General features: G+C 31.7%; 2 protein-coding genes across 2 annotated transcripts; both read right to left on the reverse strand.

The window, feature by feature from the left end:
* Positions 1 to 158: 158 nt before the first annotated feature.
* LOC107432083 (uncharacterized) lies at positions 159 to 2509 on the reverse strand. Its single transcript, XM_016043143.4, has 7 exons — positions 2111 to 2509; positions 1809 to 1986; positions 1561 to 1623; positions 1316 to 1417; positions 1011 to 1166; positions 681 to 797; positions 159 to 474 (listed from the first exon to the last, which is right to left on the reverse strand). Exons 1-7 carry the CDS (start codon positions 2218 to 2220, stop codon positions 256 to 258), a joined length of 945 nt encoding a protein of 314 aa, XP_015898629.3. The 5' UTR covers positions 2221 to 2509; the 3' UTR covers positions 159 to 255.
* A 487-nt stretch (positions 2510 to 2996) lies between these two features.
* LOC107432074 (rho GTPase-activating protein 5) lies at positions 2997 to 6963 on the reverse strand. Its single transcript, XM_016043133.4, has 5 exons — positions 6005 to 6963; positions 5224 to 5344; positions 4844 to 4963; positions 4305 to 4535; positions 2997 to 3855 (listed from the first exon to the last, which is right to left on the reverse strand). Exons 1-5 carry the CDS (start codon positions 6448 to 6450, stop codon positions 3250 to 3252), a joined length of 1524 nt encoding a protein of 507 aa, XP_015898619.3. The 5' UTR covers positions 6451 to 6963; the 3' UTR covers positions 2997 to 3249.
* Between the last annotated feature and the right edge of the window lie 10250 nt (positions 6964 to 17213).

A 17213-nucleotide genomic window follows, 5' to 3' on the forward strand; every position in this document is an offset into this window, starting at 1 on the left:
TCATATGTACATAAAAGATAGATTCGATATTTACGCTTAAATTTTATGACAATGAGTATGCCTGGAATAAGGCCAACCAAATTGAAAATAACTTAGCATTATTTAAGTATCAACGAACCCTGAATGTGTTTTTACAAACGATTAAAATAGGCAAAGTCTCTGATTTTCAATTGCTTTGAATTTTACATCAAATGTCTAAGCACAAAGTTCCCAATGAATATGATCATTTACACAATTAAGTCAGTTCACCTAATGCTACAACTGAATTTCTGGTAAACATTCATCTTCAACAAACGGTATGGTTCGCCGCACTGTCAATTTCATTGGAACAGAAGAACTCCTACCTTCAATAATTTTAGCCTTTTCTGTACAAATGGCAGCATAATGAGAACCAGCCAACTCCACAAGCGCAAATTGCCAATTACTAGTGATGTTACCCGGGTCATCAAAAGACTCAACAATAATTTCGGATGCCTGATAAATTGAAATGACCGGACAAATTTTCATTGTTATCAACATTATAAACTTCAAGGGTAGTGATAGTATAAAGCACTCAATACATGTGATATAAGCTTGGTGACAAGACAACTCTAGACTCCAAATCACATGTAATATAAGACACTCTATGAAAGCATTATAAGTTTGCAATGAAATGTTTCATGGTAATCTTGGGAGCGTACCTCAGTATCTTTGTCCATTGAAAGATGACTGCCTCTGGTTTTAGCTTTAAACCGAATGGTAAAGGTTTTAAAAGGTGCAGCTGAGAAGCCCCTCCCTAACGCTTTCACATATGCCTCCTGGAAGTAAAATCAAAGTTCAATTATTTTTGAAGTTTGTATAAATCTCAAAGTGACATACGCTGCTTCTCCCAATTAACAATTTGTTGTCCCCGCTTCTGCTTTACAGAAGGAACCTCAACTTTTTATTCAGAAAAACATTTATGAATCTTTATCACTCTGGTCTGTATTTACTATTCGAAAAGAAAATTTTCTCAGCATGGGGTCACAAACCTTAATAGTCCACAGTTTTACTAACTCCTGCCGCTGGATTTCAGGATCTGAAATAGCAGTTAAATGTTCCAATTCCTGAGAAGAAAAGTACCTCCGAGCAAAAGCTAAGACATGGTTCTTTAACTTTCGATTTTTCTCTTCCACATCAATACCAATCTACAAGCAGAAAATTGAATCATACCATTCATAGTCAGTACTACTGCACATTTAATAACATAAAGACATAAAATTCAATCACAATACAATAAAATTATCACACTTGCAGAAGATATATATGTGGCCCCTTAGATGCACCGAATACTTACTGGTGAATCCACAGTCACTCCACAAGCTATCAAAGAAGAAGTATGTGATATATTGAAATGCAATGGTGGTGGGTGCCGACCATCTGCATTTTCCCAGTCTACCTACACAAAAATGACACAATGAACATTAAATCAAACAAAGTAAACAAACTGAAATGGTAAAGAAAACCATAACGGTTAGAATAGGAAAAAAAAGACAAAGAGAAATTTCCACAAGACATCAATGGCAATAGAAACCAACTCACCTGAGGCTTCCCATATCTGTTCTTCCTGAACTTTAAGGATTTGGGATCAACTTGAAAGTTTGTCTGATCTAGTAATAAACACAATATAGATCAGAAATTCACATTAACACCCCATCTCCAATGTTTACTACAGAAATAATAGCTCAAAACAACTTCTATGCAGATAAAATTAAAACAAAATCAACAGCGCATTAAAAGTAAAAGAGATGCATGAATATGAAAATAATAAGTAATTCAAAAGGACCTACATATCTAGCAATGGTGGTGCGAACCAGTGCTCGAGAAAGCACCGCACTTTTCTTGAGCTGCTCTCCTCGCATGCTGAGAACATTCTCTCTCTCACAAGGTGATAGAAGCTCTGTATATTGAGCCATAAGCTTCTCGCTTCTCACCTCCTCAGGTAAAACATACCATAAATGGGCTTCCCTGCACACACACACACAAAAAAAAAAGAAAAAAAAAAAAAGGGCGATTCAAACAATTCAAATCAAAATCAGCGGCTCTGCCCATTTTCGTGTCTGTGTGCGCGTATTGATTACTGTTCCCTTACATTGGAGATGGAAGTTGCAAGGCGGCCAACGGGGATGGAGCAGAACAAAAACACCTTTGGAGGCAATGAATATTCATCGTTAAATACGGTCTTTGCCGAATCAAAAACATGCATACTTGGGAGCCTCCAAATCAAGGCTTTCGAAAGAATGGAACTTTGGTCGAACCCTGAAAGCGATCACTGAAAGAACATAAACCGTTTGAAGAAGTGCCTAGCAGTCTCGCCACAAATGAAAGTTTGCAATGTGCCTTAAGTCAAGTGCCAACAATTAGAAAAACCAATCCTACAGAAAGGAAATTAAACTGGAAGAAAAATAAAAAAGAAAAATCTAATTCTTTTTTTTTTTTTAAGTGTAAAAATGAGCTCTTGGATACACAGGCTATAAGACAAGGGAAAAAAATTTAAGCAGGAAGAAGAAATTTCTTTTGGGGAGAGACAGTAATCGTAACCATCGAAGAAAGTGGGCCCATCTACAGATGGGCCGAGATGGGCTTTCAGAACCTATACACCCAAAAGAATAATAATATAAATAATTAAATAATTAAATAAGAGTGGTCACATTTTGCATAAAATTGATAAACATTTTATTACCACGTTTGTTTTATTAATCAGTTGAATTTACTAATATAACTCATAACAGGATTTCATTTTATCTCTTTTCTAAAACATTTGAAGTCCATTTAATCGTTACAAAAGGTATCTTATTTTCACTTTTTTTTTTTTTTTGTTTCTTTTCCATTTTGCTTAATCTTTGTCACATTTTTATATTATTTCCGGCCTTTCCTCAAAAGAATCACATTTCCAACGGCATTAGAGAATTACTAGCCATGATGACAAAGGCAACAAAATAGAGAAACAGAGATTGATATTGTGAGGAGCAGCAATATGAAGACATAAAACTAGGGTTAGAAACTTAGAATAAAAGCTTTACATCCAAAGGCGGAAGATGTTAATGTGGCTTACCAAACTACCAAACACGAAACAAAGGTTAAAAGAAACTTCACCAAGAAACAAATGTGAAAAAGCACACATTGAAATTACACAGAAACAAAATGCCAGCTTAGTTTCTACAAGCTGGCAAATCAAACCAAACCACCACAATTCCTCCACCATATCAGCATTAGAGATTAGATGACCTTTCACCGCCAAGCTTCCACCAGTTCTTTTCTTGAATTCAAGCGGCGAATAATTCCAGTTTTCTTGTTCTTCTCTGCAGGTCGTATGCTCTGTACCATTAGCTGCTCATTTACCTTCTTGCATCCCTTTTTGAGATTTGAACCAGTTGACCGACCTGTTGTGTTCTTGCAAGCGTTTGTTTCAGCCTCCCCGCCATCCTGGAGACCATCTGTTAAGGAGAAAACTTGGGATGCAACCTCACATGGACAATTGTCAACCAGCAACAGGTTCCCCCCCGGAATGATATTCTCAATGGAAGATAAGAAACTATGCTGTCCATTTCCTGTTGTGGTTTCATCTTGGCTAGAGTAAGAGGAGCTCTCAGAAGCAGGTTCGTCAATGGTAAATACTTTCTCTCCTTCATTTCCCTTGTTAGCCTCTTCCTTGTCCTCTTGAAGATATGGTTGGCTACAGTTTTGATTCCCATCTTCATCAAAAGGTTCTACTCGGGACATGGGAGAGGTTTCCACCACAGAGTCTTCTCTTTCTCTAAGTGTCTTTGTGATAAGGGTCTTGAGAAAATTCATCACTTGGACTGCATACATCAATGCAGTCAAAGGATCTACCATCTGCAACAAACAAAATTTAAGAATGTTATACTACACCTAAATTTGACCATTTGACCATGTTAAAAGACTAAAGTCCACTTCTAGAATATCATTAAACCATTAGAACTTAACAGAAAGATTATTGCACACAACCCCATTCAGTAACAAAATGTGGCAAAAAGCAGAAGCGTTTGGCACAAGCTCCAGTGATACTTGAAAAGACTGGACCCATTTACAGGTCATCATTAAAACATATAGAGCAACAGAAATTTTGTCTCATGGGTAGCATCTTCTACTTCTTTTCTTAACAAATCTATAATCCTACAAGCTTTGCATATAACAAAAGTTTATAAGGAGAAAAGTTGGGTTGAAAAACCATGGTATGAAATGAATGGCACTTGCTAATCAAAATTTAGTAGTAGACTTGGAAGTGTTCTTCAAACTTTACACAGTATAAGATTGCTACTCACTTGAGTCATGTTTGGTGCAAAAACCATTGCAATGTTTCGGGCATTCATCTTGTTCAGATGTTCCAGTTCTGCAACATCAGCCATTAGGTTTATTGCCCAATCAAGCAATGCAGATTCTGTTGGGGGAAGGAGCCTCGCAAGTTGAGCACACTCCTCTTCTGACTGAGCTTGCATTACCTGCTCTGGTGAGAGAGAGTCTAATACACCAGTTGGGAGTTCCCTAAACCAAGCCTAAAGAAAACAAAATCATCAAATTGATATAAGATGCAATGTTGACAAATGAACATGCTCAACAAGTTTACCAAAATGGTTTTTTTTTTTTTTTTAATTTATTTAAAGTTAATTTTATCAGGAGGAATGAGTGTTCATAAGCCATTGGTTAAGGAGCTAATTAGAAATTTTGACAAACTAGTCGATGGTTGACTTATAATAATCAGTACTTAGTCAAGCAAGATGATAAGTAAGAAAGCTAATGCATACAGATTCTCTAGGCCAGATAAAGCCATGGTATTAAAATTGACAACCATTAAAAGCCTTACCTTTATAAGACCTGCCAAGCAGTGTACATCAATGCCATCTGGTACCACTCCACGATTTAATTGATCCCTAACATACTCCTCCTGGCTGTTATCAGCATTAATTCTGAAGATTCCTTCGGCCTGCATGTAGAAGTTAATTTAAGTTCAAAGTTCAGAGTACGAATTATTCTAAATTGTCCATCATCAAGCAGCACATAACAAGTATAAATTATTCTAAAAATGTTCATTGTTAAGCAGCATATAGCAAGGGCTCATAAAAGCATTACTTTTGTAATTATGAAAGATGTCAACTAATATTTTTACTTCTAGTACAGTTACCTGATCACAATATACTCTTTGAATACAGGAAAAAGAGAAGCAACAGAGTAATGGTTGTATACCTGCAGACCTCCTTGCGCATATAAACGTCTCTGCATCAGCAGGAGTATTGTAGGGACACTGTTTCCTCTAGAATCAAATGATAGCTGCATAGACTCCGTTGAAACCCCAAAAACACTTGCACTACAGAGAAAAAGGAACAAAGTTAATAGACGAGACCTAGATATGTATGGAACAGAATGTAAATAAATATGTAGGTTGATAAATATTGGAACCAAGTTCTAATCTTTGTTTCATTTTAGACAGCATGAAACGTCAATTGAGAAGCCGCAAAAACAGACACCGACTTCTCAACAGGTTGTGGATGCACAGGTAAATAGAGATGTCACATTCACAGGTATTTGGCAACAAGGTGTAGATGCAATGATAACCAGAGATGTCAATACTATTGACTGTAGCATCACACTAAAACAAGTGCATGATATATCTTTGTGATTCAACTCTAATCGAATAACAAATAATTTGATGCCATTGTCAGCAAACTCATTAAAACCTCAAACAGGATTTTCTTGAAAAATTCGAGAAACAAACCACAGCTCAAAATCATATCCTTTTAAGAAAAATGGACGCTGATCAGCATATGAAAAAGTTGACAATAAAATTTTCAATGAAAAATCAAGCTTAATTGTATATCTAAAACACAAAACAGAAAAAAATTCGATAAATTATACCCAATCAGAAACCCATAAAATTATCCTGACCCATTAAATCAAAAATTGTTCTACAGAAACATTATAACATTATGGAGGGAAAAAAATAAAAATGAAAGAGGTTATGATTGACCTTGCACTAGGAGCTCTTCTGGGAACTTCAGGTTCAAACTCAACCGGCAAACCAAGAAACCCATTAAAACGATCAAAGGTGACATGGGCAACATGCCTAACATTTGCCGGCCAACCAATCTCCATTGATGAGAGCTTTCCTCTGCCAGCACTACACCCAATCAAAGACTTCCTAAAAGCAGCCACAACAAGCGTCAAGAGAGACAGCTGATCTCCTTCTCTGTCCCTTTCTTTCCTTTTCCTGTCTCCCCCACTACCTTGTTCTTCCACCTGCTCCGAATCCAAATGTCCCTGAACCCTTTCAACTACTCTGGGATTGTTAATAAGGCCATGTGAATTTGAACCATCATTGGGTGTGGGTGGTGCACATGCTGTGGAAGAGCTTGAAGGTGAAGGCGAAGGAAAATGAGATGGGGATTGGAGTACCTCAGTCATATTTGGGACCATACAAAGAAAAAAATAAAAATAAAAATTCTTTTGGGTAGAGAAGGGAAAGAAAAAGTCTTTTTTGGGACTAAATTATTACAATTTTGATTATTGGGACAATGAGAGACCAAGATTTGGATATGGATGTGGAGTAGAGTTGGATTCAAGGAAGGGTTTTGGAGGTTGAGACGTGACTATCATCACTTTTATATGTATTTTCTACTTTTCCTTTTTCTCTATCTTGGCTAGCTGTTGATATTCAGGTTTGAAGAAGCAAGAAGAGAGAATAAAAGGGTAAGAGAGAGACAGAGAGAAACAAAGTACAAATTTTTTATATGGTTTTAGAGAGAGAATGAGAGTGGTAGGTTGGAATGGAGATTGAGTATAAGTGGAGAGAGAGATAGAAGGAAGTCTATATATTCTATAGGTGTATTTCCAGCATACAAGAAAAGGAGAGGTGGGTGGGAGGGATAGTATTTCCGCTTCAGAGCAAAGCCAAAACCTTTGGCTTGGCCCTTTGAGTCTCCATAGCTGCTCTTAACTTCTTATTTCAATTTCCCAAAAAAAAAAAAAAAAAAGAAACAAATAGCTGTTCTTATTACAATAACCCAAAAAAAATAATGAAAAATGGCTGTTCTTATTTCCTATTAGTGAATTCACTACCCCCAATAAATCGTGTAATATTAGCATTATTAATCAAAAAAATTCTGGCGAAAACTATTCTTTTCTTTTCGTTTTTTTATTTTTTTGGGTAATTAGAACTACGGTCCCCTACTTATTCGAAACAAGGTTTTCCACATATTTTGATGATTAATTAAGCATTACAATTACTTAAAATCATAACGATTTCAATGTCTCCAAAAGGGTATATCACATAGATTCTCCCCAGAAACAAAAATATACCAGTAAAGAATATAATAAGATATAATGCCAAAAATGTTCATACGGGTTTATATTCTTTTTAGGCATGATTTTTTTCTTTTTAACGTTGATAGTAGAGTTGATGACCTTAACTGTTGGATGACCTTTTTTTATTTTTTTTCTTAAGATGGAATGACAGGTCATTTTGCTTATGCACATGGATCTTTTATGTCTATAAGAACATCGTTATTATATTAAAAAAAAATATATCATATTTTATCCGATTATTTTATCAATTTAACAAATAAAAAACTTTATCCCATCTGAAAATTTGATTAATAAAAAAAAATGGATTACTTGATAACATAAACGATTCTCCTAACTCTTAGCCGTCTGACCACATGGAGAAGACCACCTGTACATCTTCTTGTTTCTTTTTATTATCCTTTTACTTTTTCTTTGTTTTCTCTTTAATGCTATAGTTTAAGAGTTAATGAAACATTTAATCAAGAACGGGTAAAGTCAGCAACTTAGCATCGTGGGTCCAGCGGTTTCCTTACACGTAACATCCCTATGGTTCTCTCGGCTCCATGGTCAAGGATATTGTCTACTAGGTACTTCTCATGCTTCAAAGTCACAATTTCAATTAGAGCCCCAGAAAATTTTCTATCGTTGTCAGAGATTTTCAATAAGTTTTCTTTTGCTTCCAAAATGTTTCAAGAATTTTTTTTTTTTTTTTTGGGTGGAAAATTTTTCAAGAAATTGCTTCACTATGATATGAACACTTTCATTCTTAGAAATATATCCATTAATATATTTCAGAATTTTTATAAGAGAGAGAGAAAGAGAGAGAAGGAAAGCAAAAATCTTTAGTTTTGATTTGATATAAAACATGTAACATAATTGATGCTTCTTGTTTATTTTTTTGATCGAATTGATACTTGCTATTTTATTTTTGGTAATAATTGATACTTGCTGCGCGATAACAAAAGTTGGTGAAAATTTGAGAGAGGGGAGGGAAGGTTTAGGAAGCCACTCAAAAAGAAACGATTTTAATTAAGGGCCAAAAAAAAATAAAAAATAAAAACTACCATTTATGACACCAAAAAGGGAATTAATGAATTATGATCTTTATTTGTGGGTTAAATTTTGGGTTTTGGGTAAGTTTATAATTATTCTTTTATATAATTTTCTTTTCCATTTAAGTGTTTTAAATAAAAAATTATGTATATATTGATTGGATTTGGATTGGTAAACTTTTATACACGCTTCTTCAATTTATTATCTGTCTTGATTATTAATGATACATTGAAGAGTATAGAAAATTATTACTTTCCTAAATCGATATGATAATAATTGCAAATCCAAATTCTGTTCATCTACATGCTCTTTTAGATAATTATTATAGTTCTTGGTGAATGTCTAATTAACTTTATTGTAAAATTGAATATCATCATTTTAGCTATGAAAATGAGCAAGTTGATGGAAAATTAATAATTAATTAAACATATATTAAGATATCCATGCGTGTTGGACAAAAAAAAAGCAAAAGAACATTCTTGATCATTTTAATTAAAACCACAAAACTAATGGTCTTATGACTTCCTATGGATCATTATTAGAATTTTGTTACTTTGGTTGGTACTGATCATCGGTGGAATTTAACATTGACAAATAATGACCCGGTAGGTTGAATATATCAAAACCTCTGTTAGACTTATATGATTATCAATTTAAACATTGCTAGTATTGCACGCATGGACCACTCCTGAAAAACATTGGACAATATTATTTTACTAGTTTTGAATTTATTTTATTTTTATTTTTTTAATGCTTAGGTTCGGACCCATAAAAATAATACAAGGATGAAACATATAAATAATGGAGTGTATCATAAAAAAATAAATTAAAAAAAAAGGAACAAAATAGAAGGAATTAAATGACAAAAAAGAGCTGTCTTTGTTAAAGCATTAGATGGGCAAAGTGGATGAATACAAACCCATTATAACTTTTAGTCTAATCATCTATACCAAACACACATGTGACACCTTTTAGGTTCAAATACAGACAAGTTTATAACTGAGCATCTTCCACAAGGTTTAGTTTATAACTGAACCGTATAAATTAAATCTTAATATGTTATATTTAATAACAGAAGCAAAAATGTTGGTAGAATATAAAGAAGAAACTTATATTTTGGATCCCAACAAAGAAGGTTTGATTTATGTTCCCTATCAGTATAATATGTAGTAAATAAACTGAAAGAAAGATGTTTTTCAAACCAGAAAGCATGTATCAATTAATAAAGCATCAATAAGTCCTTGCCTTTGTGATAAAAACGTAGCTATCAGAGAAACAATAAGGGGATCAAAAAAACGAAAGCATATCTGCATAGCTGAGCTGCTTTTTATCAGACTACAAAAAGAAAACTACTTTATCAATTGAAGGGAATACACCCGTTATAACAATAAAGTTTGTACAAATTCAAATTCAAAATCTAGATGTTGCAGTGCAGTATAACATGTTTGTTGTTCTAACTTTAACCTGGAAAAAAGATGGAATTTTTATTTTCGTTCTTTTCCAGGTTAGGATATATGGTCCAACATAAACACTTACATCCTTACAAGTTACAATTAATCTGCATTTTCTCGTTACCCAAACAGCAGCTTGAAGTAGATTAATTGATGCTTATGTATCACCACCACCGTCCAAACTACAATGTTATGGAAGACAACAGTTGCTCATTATTGCTGTCTTCACCGTGATAATTTAATAGTGCTTTCGATTTGAGCATGGGGGTAGAAAATGCAGACAGGGATGACTAAGACAAATGCTGACCCATTTCAGTTTCAGGACTATATTCTTCCAGTACTCATAAATAATACCCCATTAATCAATTAAAGTTCCAATCACAAACATATTTGCTAGACATGGGTTTGAAGAATATTTAAACCTTATAGCTCATTCATTTATATAACCATTTTTCAAGGGGCCAAAAATGTGCTTTTCTTTATGTATATTTTCACAGCAGGAAAATTAGTTTTCATAATTTCCAGGGAGATGAGTTTCTCCCCAAAGTGAGAAAGAGGCAGTATTAAATGGTAAAGCTTGTTTCATTTTCAAGCTCGGTGAGCTACAATCCATATTCAAACTAAACTACCTGATTGCATATTATATTAGCCAATTCATTTCACTTCTATTCAATAAGAATTAATTCATAGAAGCACACTTACTACATAGTCTATTTTCAGAAGAGGAATCTGAGCCACATATACATATATATATATATGAAAAAGAAGGGGCCCACTGAACCACTATAAAATTCAAAATTATAAAAAATGACATTTCATAAAATTAAGCAGCTTTTATATGCAAACTAAACTTGAGTGGACAATATATCAGATCCTACTCTTCGAAAACCATACTTGAGGATGATGTACTTTTTTTGTTTTTATTTTTTTTAACTCAATATGACGTACATCGGATTTGTTGGGGATGCAAATAGGATAACACTTAAGCGAAAAAAAAAATAATAATAATAATAATAATCAAAGATTCAAAATACATACAAAACTTTCTGCAATATCCATATACGATTTTTTGGAAAAATAGCCACTCCATAAATTCACTCTTGAAAAATAACAATTTAAAAAAAAAAAAAAAACTAACCAATTATGGACAAAAATACCCTTAGCTAAATTGAAAATTGCGAAATACATTTTCTCTTATCCTTTCTTTTTTCCTTCTTTCTCAAATCACCCTGCATTTCATCTACTCTCATCCGTGCATCTCATCTGCTAGTGAGCTTGTTCTCCTTGGTATTTCATCTACTCTCACTTTCTTTTTCTTGTATTTTCTCACTTTTGAAGCTAAAGCTAGGTAAATTTTTTTTTTCTTTTTCTCTTATTCCCATATTTTCTCTCTTTTGTAACTTTTAAGTTTTTTTTTTTAATATGGGTATGTAATAAATTAGTTTATGAGTTGTTATATTTGAATGTAAAGATACTTAGGTGATAATAATGTGGAAATAGGGGAAAAATTATGTAGAATTGAAAAATCATGAAAACCATTAAAATCGAAGAAAAATTTACGAAAAATATGAACTTCTGCCATTTTCCTCCAGTTTATCTGTTTTCGCAAGTTTTTCTGCCAATTTTTCGCCAGTAGGAAAATGCTATATTTGGCCCAAAAAAAAAAACAGAATCGACTTTTTTAAGAGAGTTAATATGTTTGTTTAGTATTATTTATATTTTTATATATTTATTGATTTAGTTTAACGTTGTTCATTTAATTTTATAGTAAAATAAAATATGATGATATTGTAATTGCGGTTTTATATAATGTAACATTGGTATAAAATGATGGTGGTAATTGGAAGTATCGAAATGGTGAAAATATAATGGTTTCCATTGGCAAGAGATGCACAAAATCAGAGTTATAGGATAAGATTTTCAATTCTATTGAGATAGTTTGAATGAATATTTGCTAAAGCTAAAATGGATATATGGATGATATGCATAAAAGTTGGATCCTACAAAAATATGCAATGATAGGGATGTGAAATGCTTTTTTCAAAAAGTGAGGAATGGAGGGATGACAATTATGCGGCCTCCATTGTATGTTGAGGTGATTTTGAAAGTTGAACATGTATCTAGAAATGTTCATCAAACAGTCTTTGGCATGTGTTCTCAGTACTACATGTATCCTTGTGATCATTGTATTCCTACTTGCAGAGAGCACAAATTACTCGTTATGACATATATTCTCATTACTACACCATGGATACATATAGTACAGCTTATGCTGAGTCCATTTACCTTGTGTTAGATGAAAAATAGTGGCATGCTCTGGATGACGTGTCAAGTCGTATTGTTCTTCCATCGAAATGGACACGTAGACGAGCCGGTAGGCCGAGGGTGCAACGCATACCATCTCAAGGTAAAGATGTTATTAAACGTAAATGTAACTGATGCGGTAGTGTTGAACATTATAGGCAGAGATGTACGAACCCATTTTCTTATGCTTCTAATTAGGAAGTTTTAATTTAATGTTATGGTTTGATATCTTTTGATAATTATTTCATATATTGGATATTATATTTTCTACTCAACGATAATGATTCATTTATGTTGTGATAATGGTGTAGTACGTATTTAGTAATTTTTTTTTTAAGAATTCAATTCTAAATTAGAAGAGGCATTCTGAAGTTGATTTTGAATATTTAGTTTACATCTCATTTTATGAAATGTCCAAATGATTTTGAAAAGAAAAACAAATGTGTATCATTTTTTATTTTCTTTTAATTGGTTATTGATTTTAAAAGTCAATACATTTTTTGTTAAATCCATCTTCATCTTATATAATATATATCTCCACTCTCAATTTTTTTACTCCAATATTAATTTAAATAATCTATTAGAAATTGATTTTTCAAATGTAGGAAATTAGTTTTCGACAGGAGTAAATATTTTTTGATAATTTCCAACAGGAGGAAATATTTTCCGACAGGAGGGAAAATGATTTCCGCTTTGAGGAAAAAATTTCCGTCGGGCAGAAAATTATCCAGAAGCTTGAATTGACTTGTATATAAGGGGTTTGTGGAAAATGGAATTCTAATAAACATGCTATATTTTGCAGACAGTTAATTAGATATCTTTACATCAAAATCCATAATTATCTTCGTTAAATGAACATCAAAATCCATCATTATCTCTACATTTAAAATGCTAATATAAGAAAAAAGAGGCATTTATAAACATAATGAAAGTAACAAAAACAAAGAAGTAAAAATGATATTATGTTGTTCATGAATCAACCACCTAACTCATATGCTTAGTTCTTTGTTGTAAAACCTCATGAGCGTACTTTTTCTTGAAATAGCAGTGAAATAGTATCTGATATTAATTGATGGCAAAGTTGTTACTAATTCAAACAAAAACTCAAAAGACCGCTTATGTAATACTTATACAATACTAAATTCGGTATCATGGATTATGAGCCTAGATAAACATCACCACACAAAATTAAAAATAAAAAGCCAGAGAACCAAGGAAAATTTTGTATAGAATAATACTGATTCAACCAAATATTTTACTGATTCTCAGAATTCTGGATGAAAACAAAACACTCTAAATTTCATCATTGAAAATGCACAATATCCTATAAAAAAAAGAAAAAAAAGGCCAGTGGTATAACAAATTAAAAGTAAATTCTAAACAACGGCACGAAAAAGGAAATAAAACAGAAGAGAAGGTTATAAATACGAACAAGAACCAAAGTAACATAACAGTAAAAGAGAAGAAGCAAAAAAAGATAAAGCTTTAGGATACCTTAAAACATAAAATTTCTCAAATAAAAGAACATATTACATATATATATATATATAAAAGACAACCACAAGGAATTTTTTTGCATAGCTGCAACCAATAAATACAATTTCCCAAAGCCAATAAAACAAATAAATCTGACCATTCCACACACTAGTTTTCACATCTAAAGAATAAAAGTCACAAATTCTATTCAAGATAATATGAAAAATTGTTCACTAGAAGAAAAACTAGAATATGAAAACACCCAGTTTGTTTTTTTAATTTTTTTTCTACCACTCTTCCAGAAAATGCATCAAAATGGTGGAGAGAAAAGAAAAAGACTGTACATAAAACTTTGAATGAAGAAAGTTTCCCAGATGATGCTACCATGCTTTGGTTACTTCTTTCAAACTTAATTGACCAAAACAGCCAAACAAAACAGACAAAAAAATTCCTCAACCCAAGCTGAATTTTCGATTATGTTAACAAACGAAATAGCCAAAAAAATATAAAAATAAAAAAACCCAAATTCTCATTTCTTCAGCTTTTTCGGGAAACAAACAGACATAGAAACGTGAGATGGGAAAAGAAAAAAAAATTATAAGTACATGAAACAAAGAAACCAAAAAAAAAAAAAAATCCAAACCTTTATATGAACCCAATAAGTAAAAAGACTTTTTTTTTTCTGTGTTATCTTTTTTTTTTTTTTTTTTTTTTTTGGGCAGAGCTAAATCCAAGCTCTTGGAGCACATAGTCCCAATCGAAAACCCTTCTTCTTCAAAACCAAAACCCCAATGAATCCTATCATTCTTGTAGAAGAATCGAATGGGAATACACCAGCTTAAAAATGACTTGCAACGAGCCTTAGCCTAGCTGTGTTTTGAAAAGGAAAGGGAAAGGGAAGTAGAGAAAAAAAACCAAAAACAAGAAAAGCACACCAGCTGTGTATTGGTGAAGAAAAAAGATTAAAAAAAATAAATAAATAAGATAATGAAGGGTGTTTTGGTCCGGATGTGTTAAAAGTTGGCTAGTTTTTTTTTTTTTTTTAAAAAAATTTGCTATTTTTTAAGTTTGAATATGTAGGGTGGCTATTTTTTTAAAAAAAAAAACCCTATCATATATTCATGTTTTGAAAAGCCCAACTCTGCTAGAAGCCACAAATTTATCAAAAAAATAAAAATAAAAAGTAGAAGCCACAAATCAAACTAGTTAGCTTCAGAGAATCTAATAAAAGGATTCCCAAAATGGCTTAAACATTTTTGTTTTCATAACTCGAACTCATGTTCTGATAAACAAAGATAAAGATATTTAATTAATGGAGTTACTCTCTATATCAACATATAAATAATTGAGAAGGTTTTTTTTATCAATTTATACTTATATAGAAGGTTTTTTTTATCAATTTATACTTATATATATACTATATAGATATACAGAAAATATATTTTCAACATAAAATAAAAACATATTGACTATTAATTACTAAGAATATCACCTTTAATAATGATTTAATAATTATTAATTTGGCAAATGATAATCTTTTAACATTTATCACAATTATTAAATGTGCAAAGATTTGAAATTATGTGTTAATATATCAAAATTGCATATATATATATATATATATATACACACACGCTATAAACTCAAAACAGACATTCAAATAAACTTTTCGTTATCAAACAAATAAATGGATGCCCGAAGAAAACCAGTTTAAATTTAAAAATAATAATAACAACTTCGGTTGCTTCTAGTTCCAAACACAACCTAGCCCCTGAGTTACACCAAACAATATATTAACATGGGCCCGATAATTTTCATATTCCGGGCCCAGAGCATGTTAGTTTTCCAGGCCCATTGTTTGTAATACAGATCTATATACACTGGAGATCAAACGGCGTCACCTGTTGATAAAAATATAATACACAGTTTAACGGAATATTATTTATGATAATAATAGTGTTTTGAGGTATTAACTGACTACTAACATGTTATCAAGTGATATTCACCAGAAAAAAGAACATGTTATCAAGTGATAAGTATTATTTATTAATAAAAAAAAAAGTGATAAGTATCATTATATTATTAATTTATATCTTATTATAATTGGTTTAAAAAGTATACATTCTTTTATTATATTTATCATTTTGAAAATGTTTATTTATTTATATTAAAATTTCAACAAATAAAATAAAAATAAATTACCATGCAACATCATTTTGATAAACTAATTGATATATATCTCTAATATTACTTGGTTGACTGTTCATCCATGTAACTAACTCGATAAGATATTTACAAAACTACCACTTCACTGAATTTTTAAAAATAACGTGTACGTGCATATGAAAAAGAATATTATTCATTATATATATATATACATTGCCAATCAAATATTAATTCAGTGATTTTTTATTTTTTTGTTGGCGGAAAAGGAATAAAAAATCCAAAATTAAATTAAACAGGCACTAAAACACCAAAAATAAATCGCCTCAAGCCATTTCACACAGTCAAAATGACAGACAGAGCATGTTGGACAAGCCAGTGAATAAAAAATAAAACAAGGTCTCTTTTAAATTGAATAATAATAATAAAAAGATAGTATAAAGAGGAAAAATAGAAGCTTCTTTCCATAAATATTTAGTCAAAAAGAAATTTGTATAAAATAAAGTTCGATTTTATTTTTGTCAAACCAATAAGTTACAAGCCAACTTAAGATATCCTCATAAATTTGACATTCCGAAAAGTTACAAGGATAGAAAAAAAAAATATATATATATATATATATATATATATATAAAAAAAGATAGTCAAAAAAAATTTTCATGTGATTGTGAACTTCAACTCCTTAAACACAAAAAAGTGAAAAACAAATACCAATTGACCACCTCAACTTCATGTTTCTCTAGATTCTTAATTAGACTTTAAAAATGGCATAAATTTTCAATAAGAAATTTAAACACGATATTAGGAATTGACACTCCTTGAATCGACTACAAACAGGCTTTTCCTTACAAAAACGAAATAAAATTAAATCTTTTTCTATTATTATCATACAAAATAAAATAAAATTGAACAATTTTTTGTTGACTGAACGGCAAATTATTGGAGCTCTCCAATTTGACAGATGGAGGACCTTCAAGCAAAGAAAATCCGAAAGCGGCACATACGTTTACACTTCGGCGAATAAAATCATGAAAGATGCATTTAGTGGAGGAATAATATATATTAATTATTTTCAGAGCCAAAAAATATATATATTAATTATTTTTTGTTTTTGATGAAAATATATATTAATTATTTATTTATTAAAAGTTACCGTTGAAGTAGTACATCTGTACGTACAAATTGGGTCATGGGCCATAAAAAGAAAGCCTACCTTGATGGCTGACTTTCGGCCTAATGGTTTGGTCAACGTTTCGTCATGTTCCGTCATGTTCACATATGTAGGTCCGGCCCACACCGGGCATTTGAGCCCTCTGTCTTTTAGTCAGTGTAACAACGTCCGTTATTTTCCGGCACTTAAAATAAAATCCTCCTATGCTGTAAGCAAGGACTTCGTTTTTTTGGTGAAAGAGGTACGGACATTTTTTAGATGAAAGAATATTTGTTTCC

The sequence above is a fragment of the Ziziphus jujuba genome, chromosome 11 (assembly GCF_031755915.1).
Source record: "Ziziphus jujuba cultivar Dongzao chromosome 11, ASM3175591v1".
NCBI classification, from domain to species: domain Eukaryota; kingdom Viridiplantae; phylum Streptophyta; class Magnoliopsida; order Rosales; family Rhamnaceae; genus Ziziphus; species Ziziphus jujuba.

Excerpts from the sequence above, each read along its gene's own strand:
- LOC107432083 (XM_016043143.4), bottom strand. The coding sequence starts at position 2,220 with ATGTTTTTGATTCGGCAAAGACCGTATTTAACGATGAATATTCATTGC. Across the intron at positions 1,418-1,560 it reads ACAGATATGGGAAGCCTCAG|GTAGACTGGGAAAATGCAGA; the intron begins GTGAGTTGGTTT and ends ATTTTTGTGTAG. Across the intron at positions 1,167-1,315 it reads GAGTGACTGTGGATTCACCA|ATTGGTATTGATGTGGAAGA; the intron begins GTAAGTATTCGG and ends TTCTGCTTGTAG.
- LOC107432074 (XM_016043133.4), bottom strand. The coding sequence starts at position 6,450 with ATGGTCCCAAATATGACTGAGGTACTCCAATCCCCATCTCATTTTCCT. Across the intron at positions 5,345-6,004 it reads AGAAGAGCTCCTAGTGCAAG|TGCAAGTGTTTTTGGGGTTT; the intron begins GTCAATCATAAC and ends TTTTCTCTGTAG. Across the intron at positions 4,964-5,223 it reads ATGCGCAAGGAGGTCTGCAG|GCCGAAGGAATCTTCAGAAT; the intron begins GTATACAACCAT and ends TTCTACATGCAG.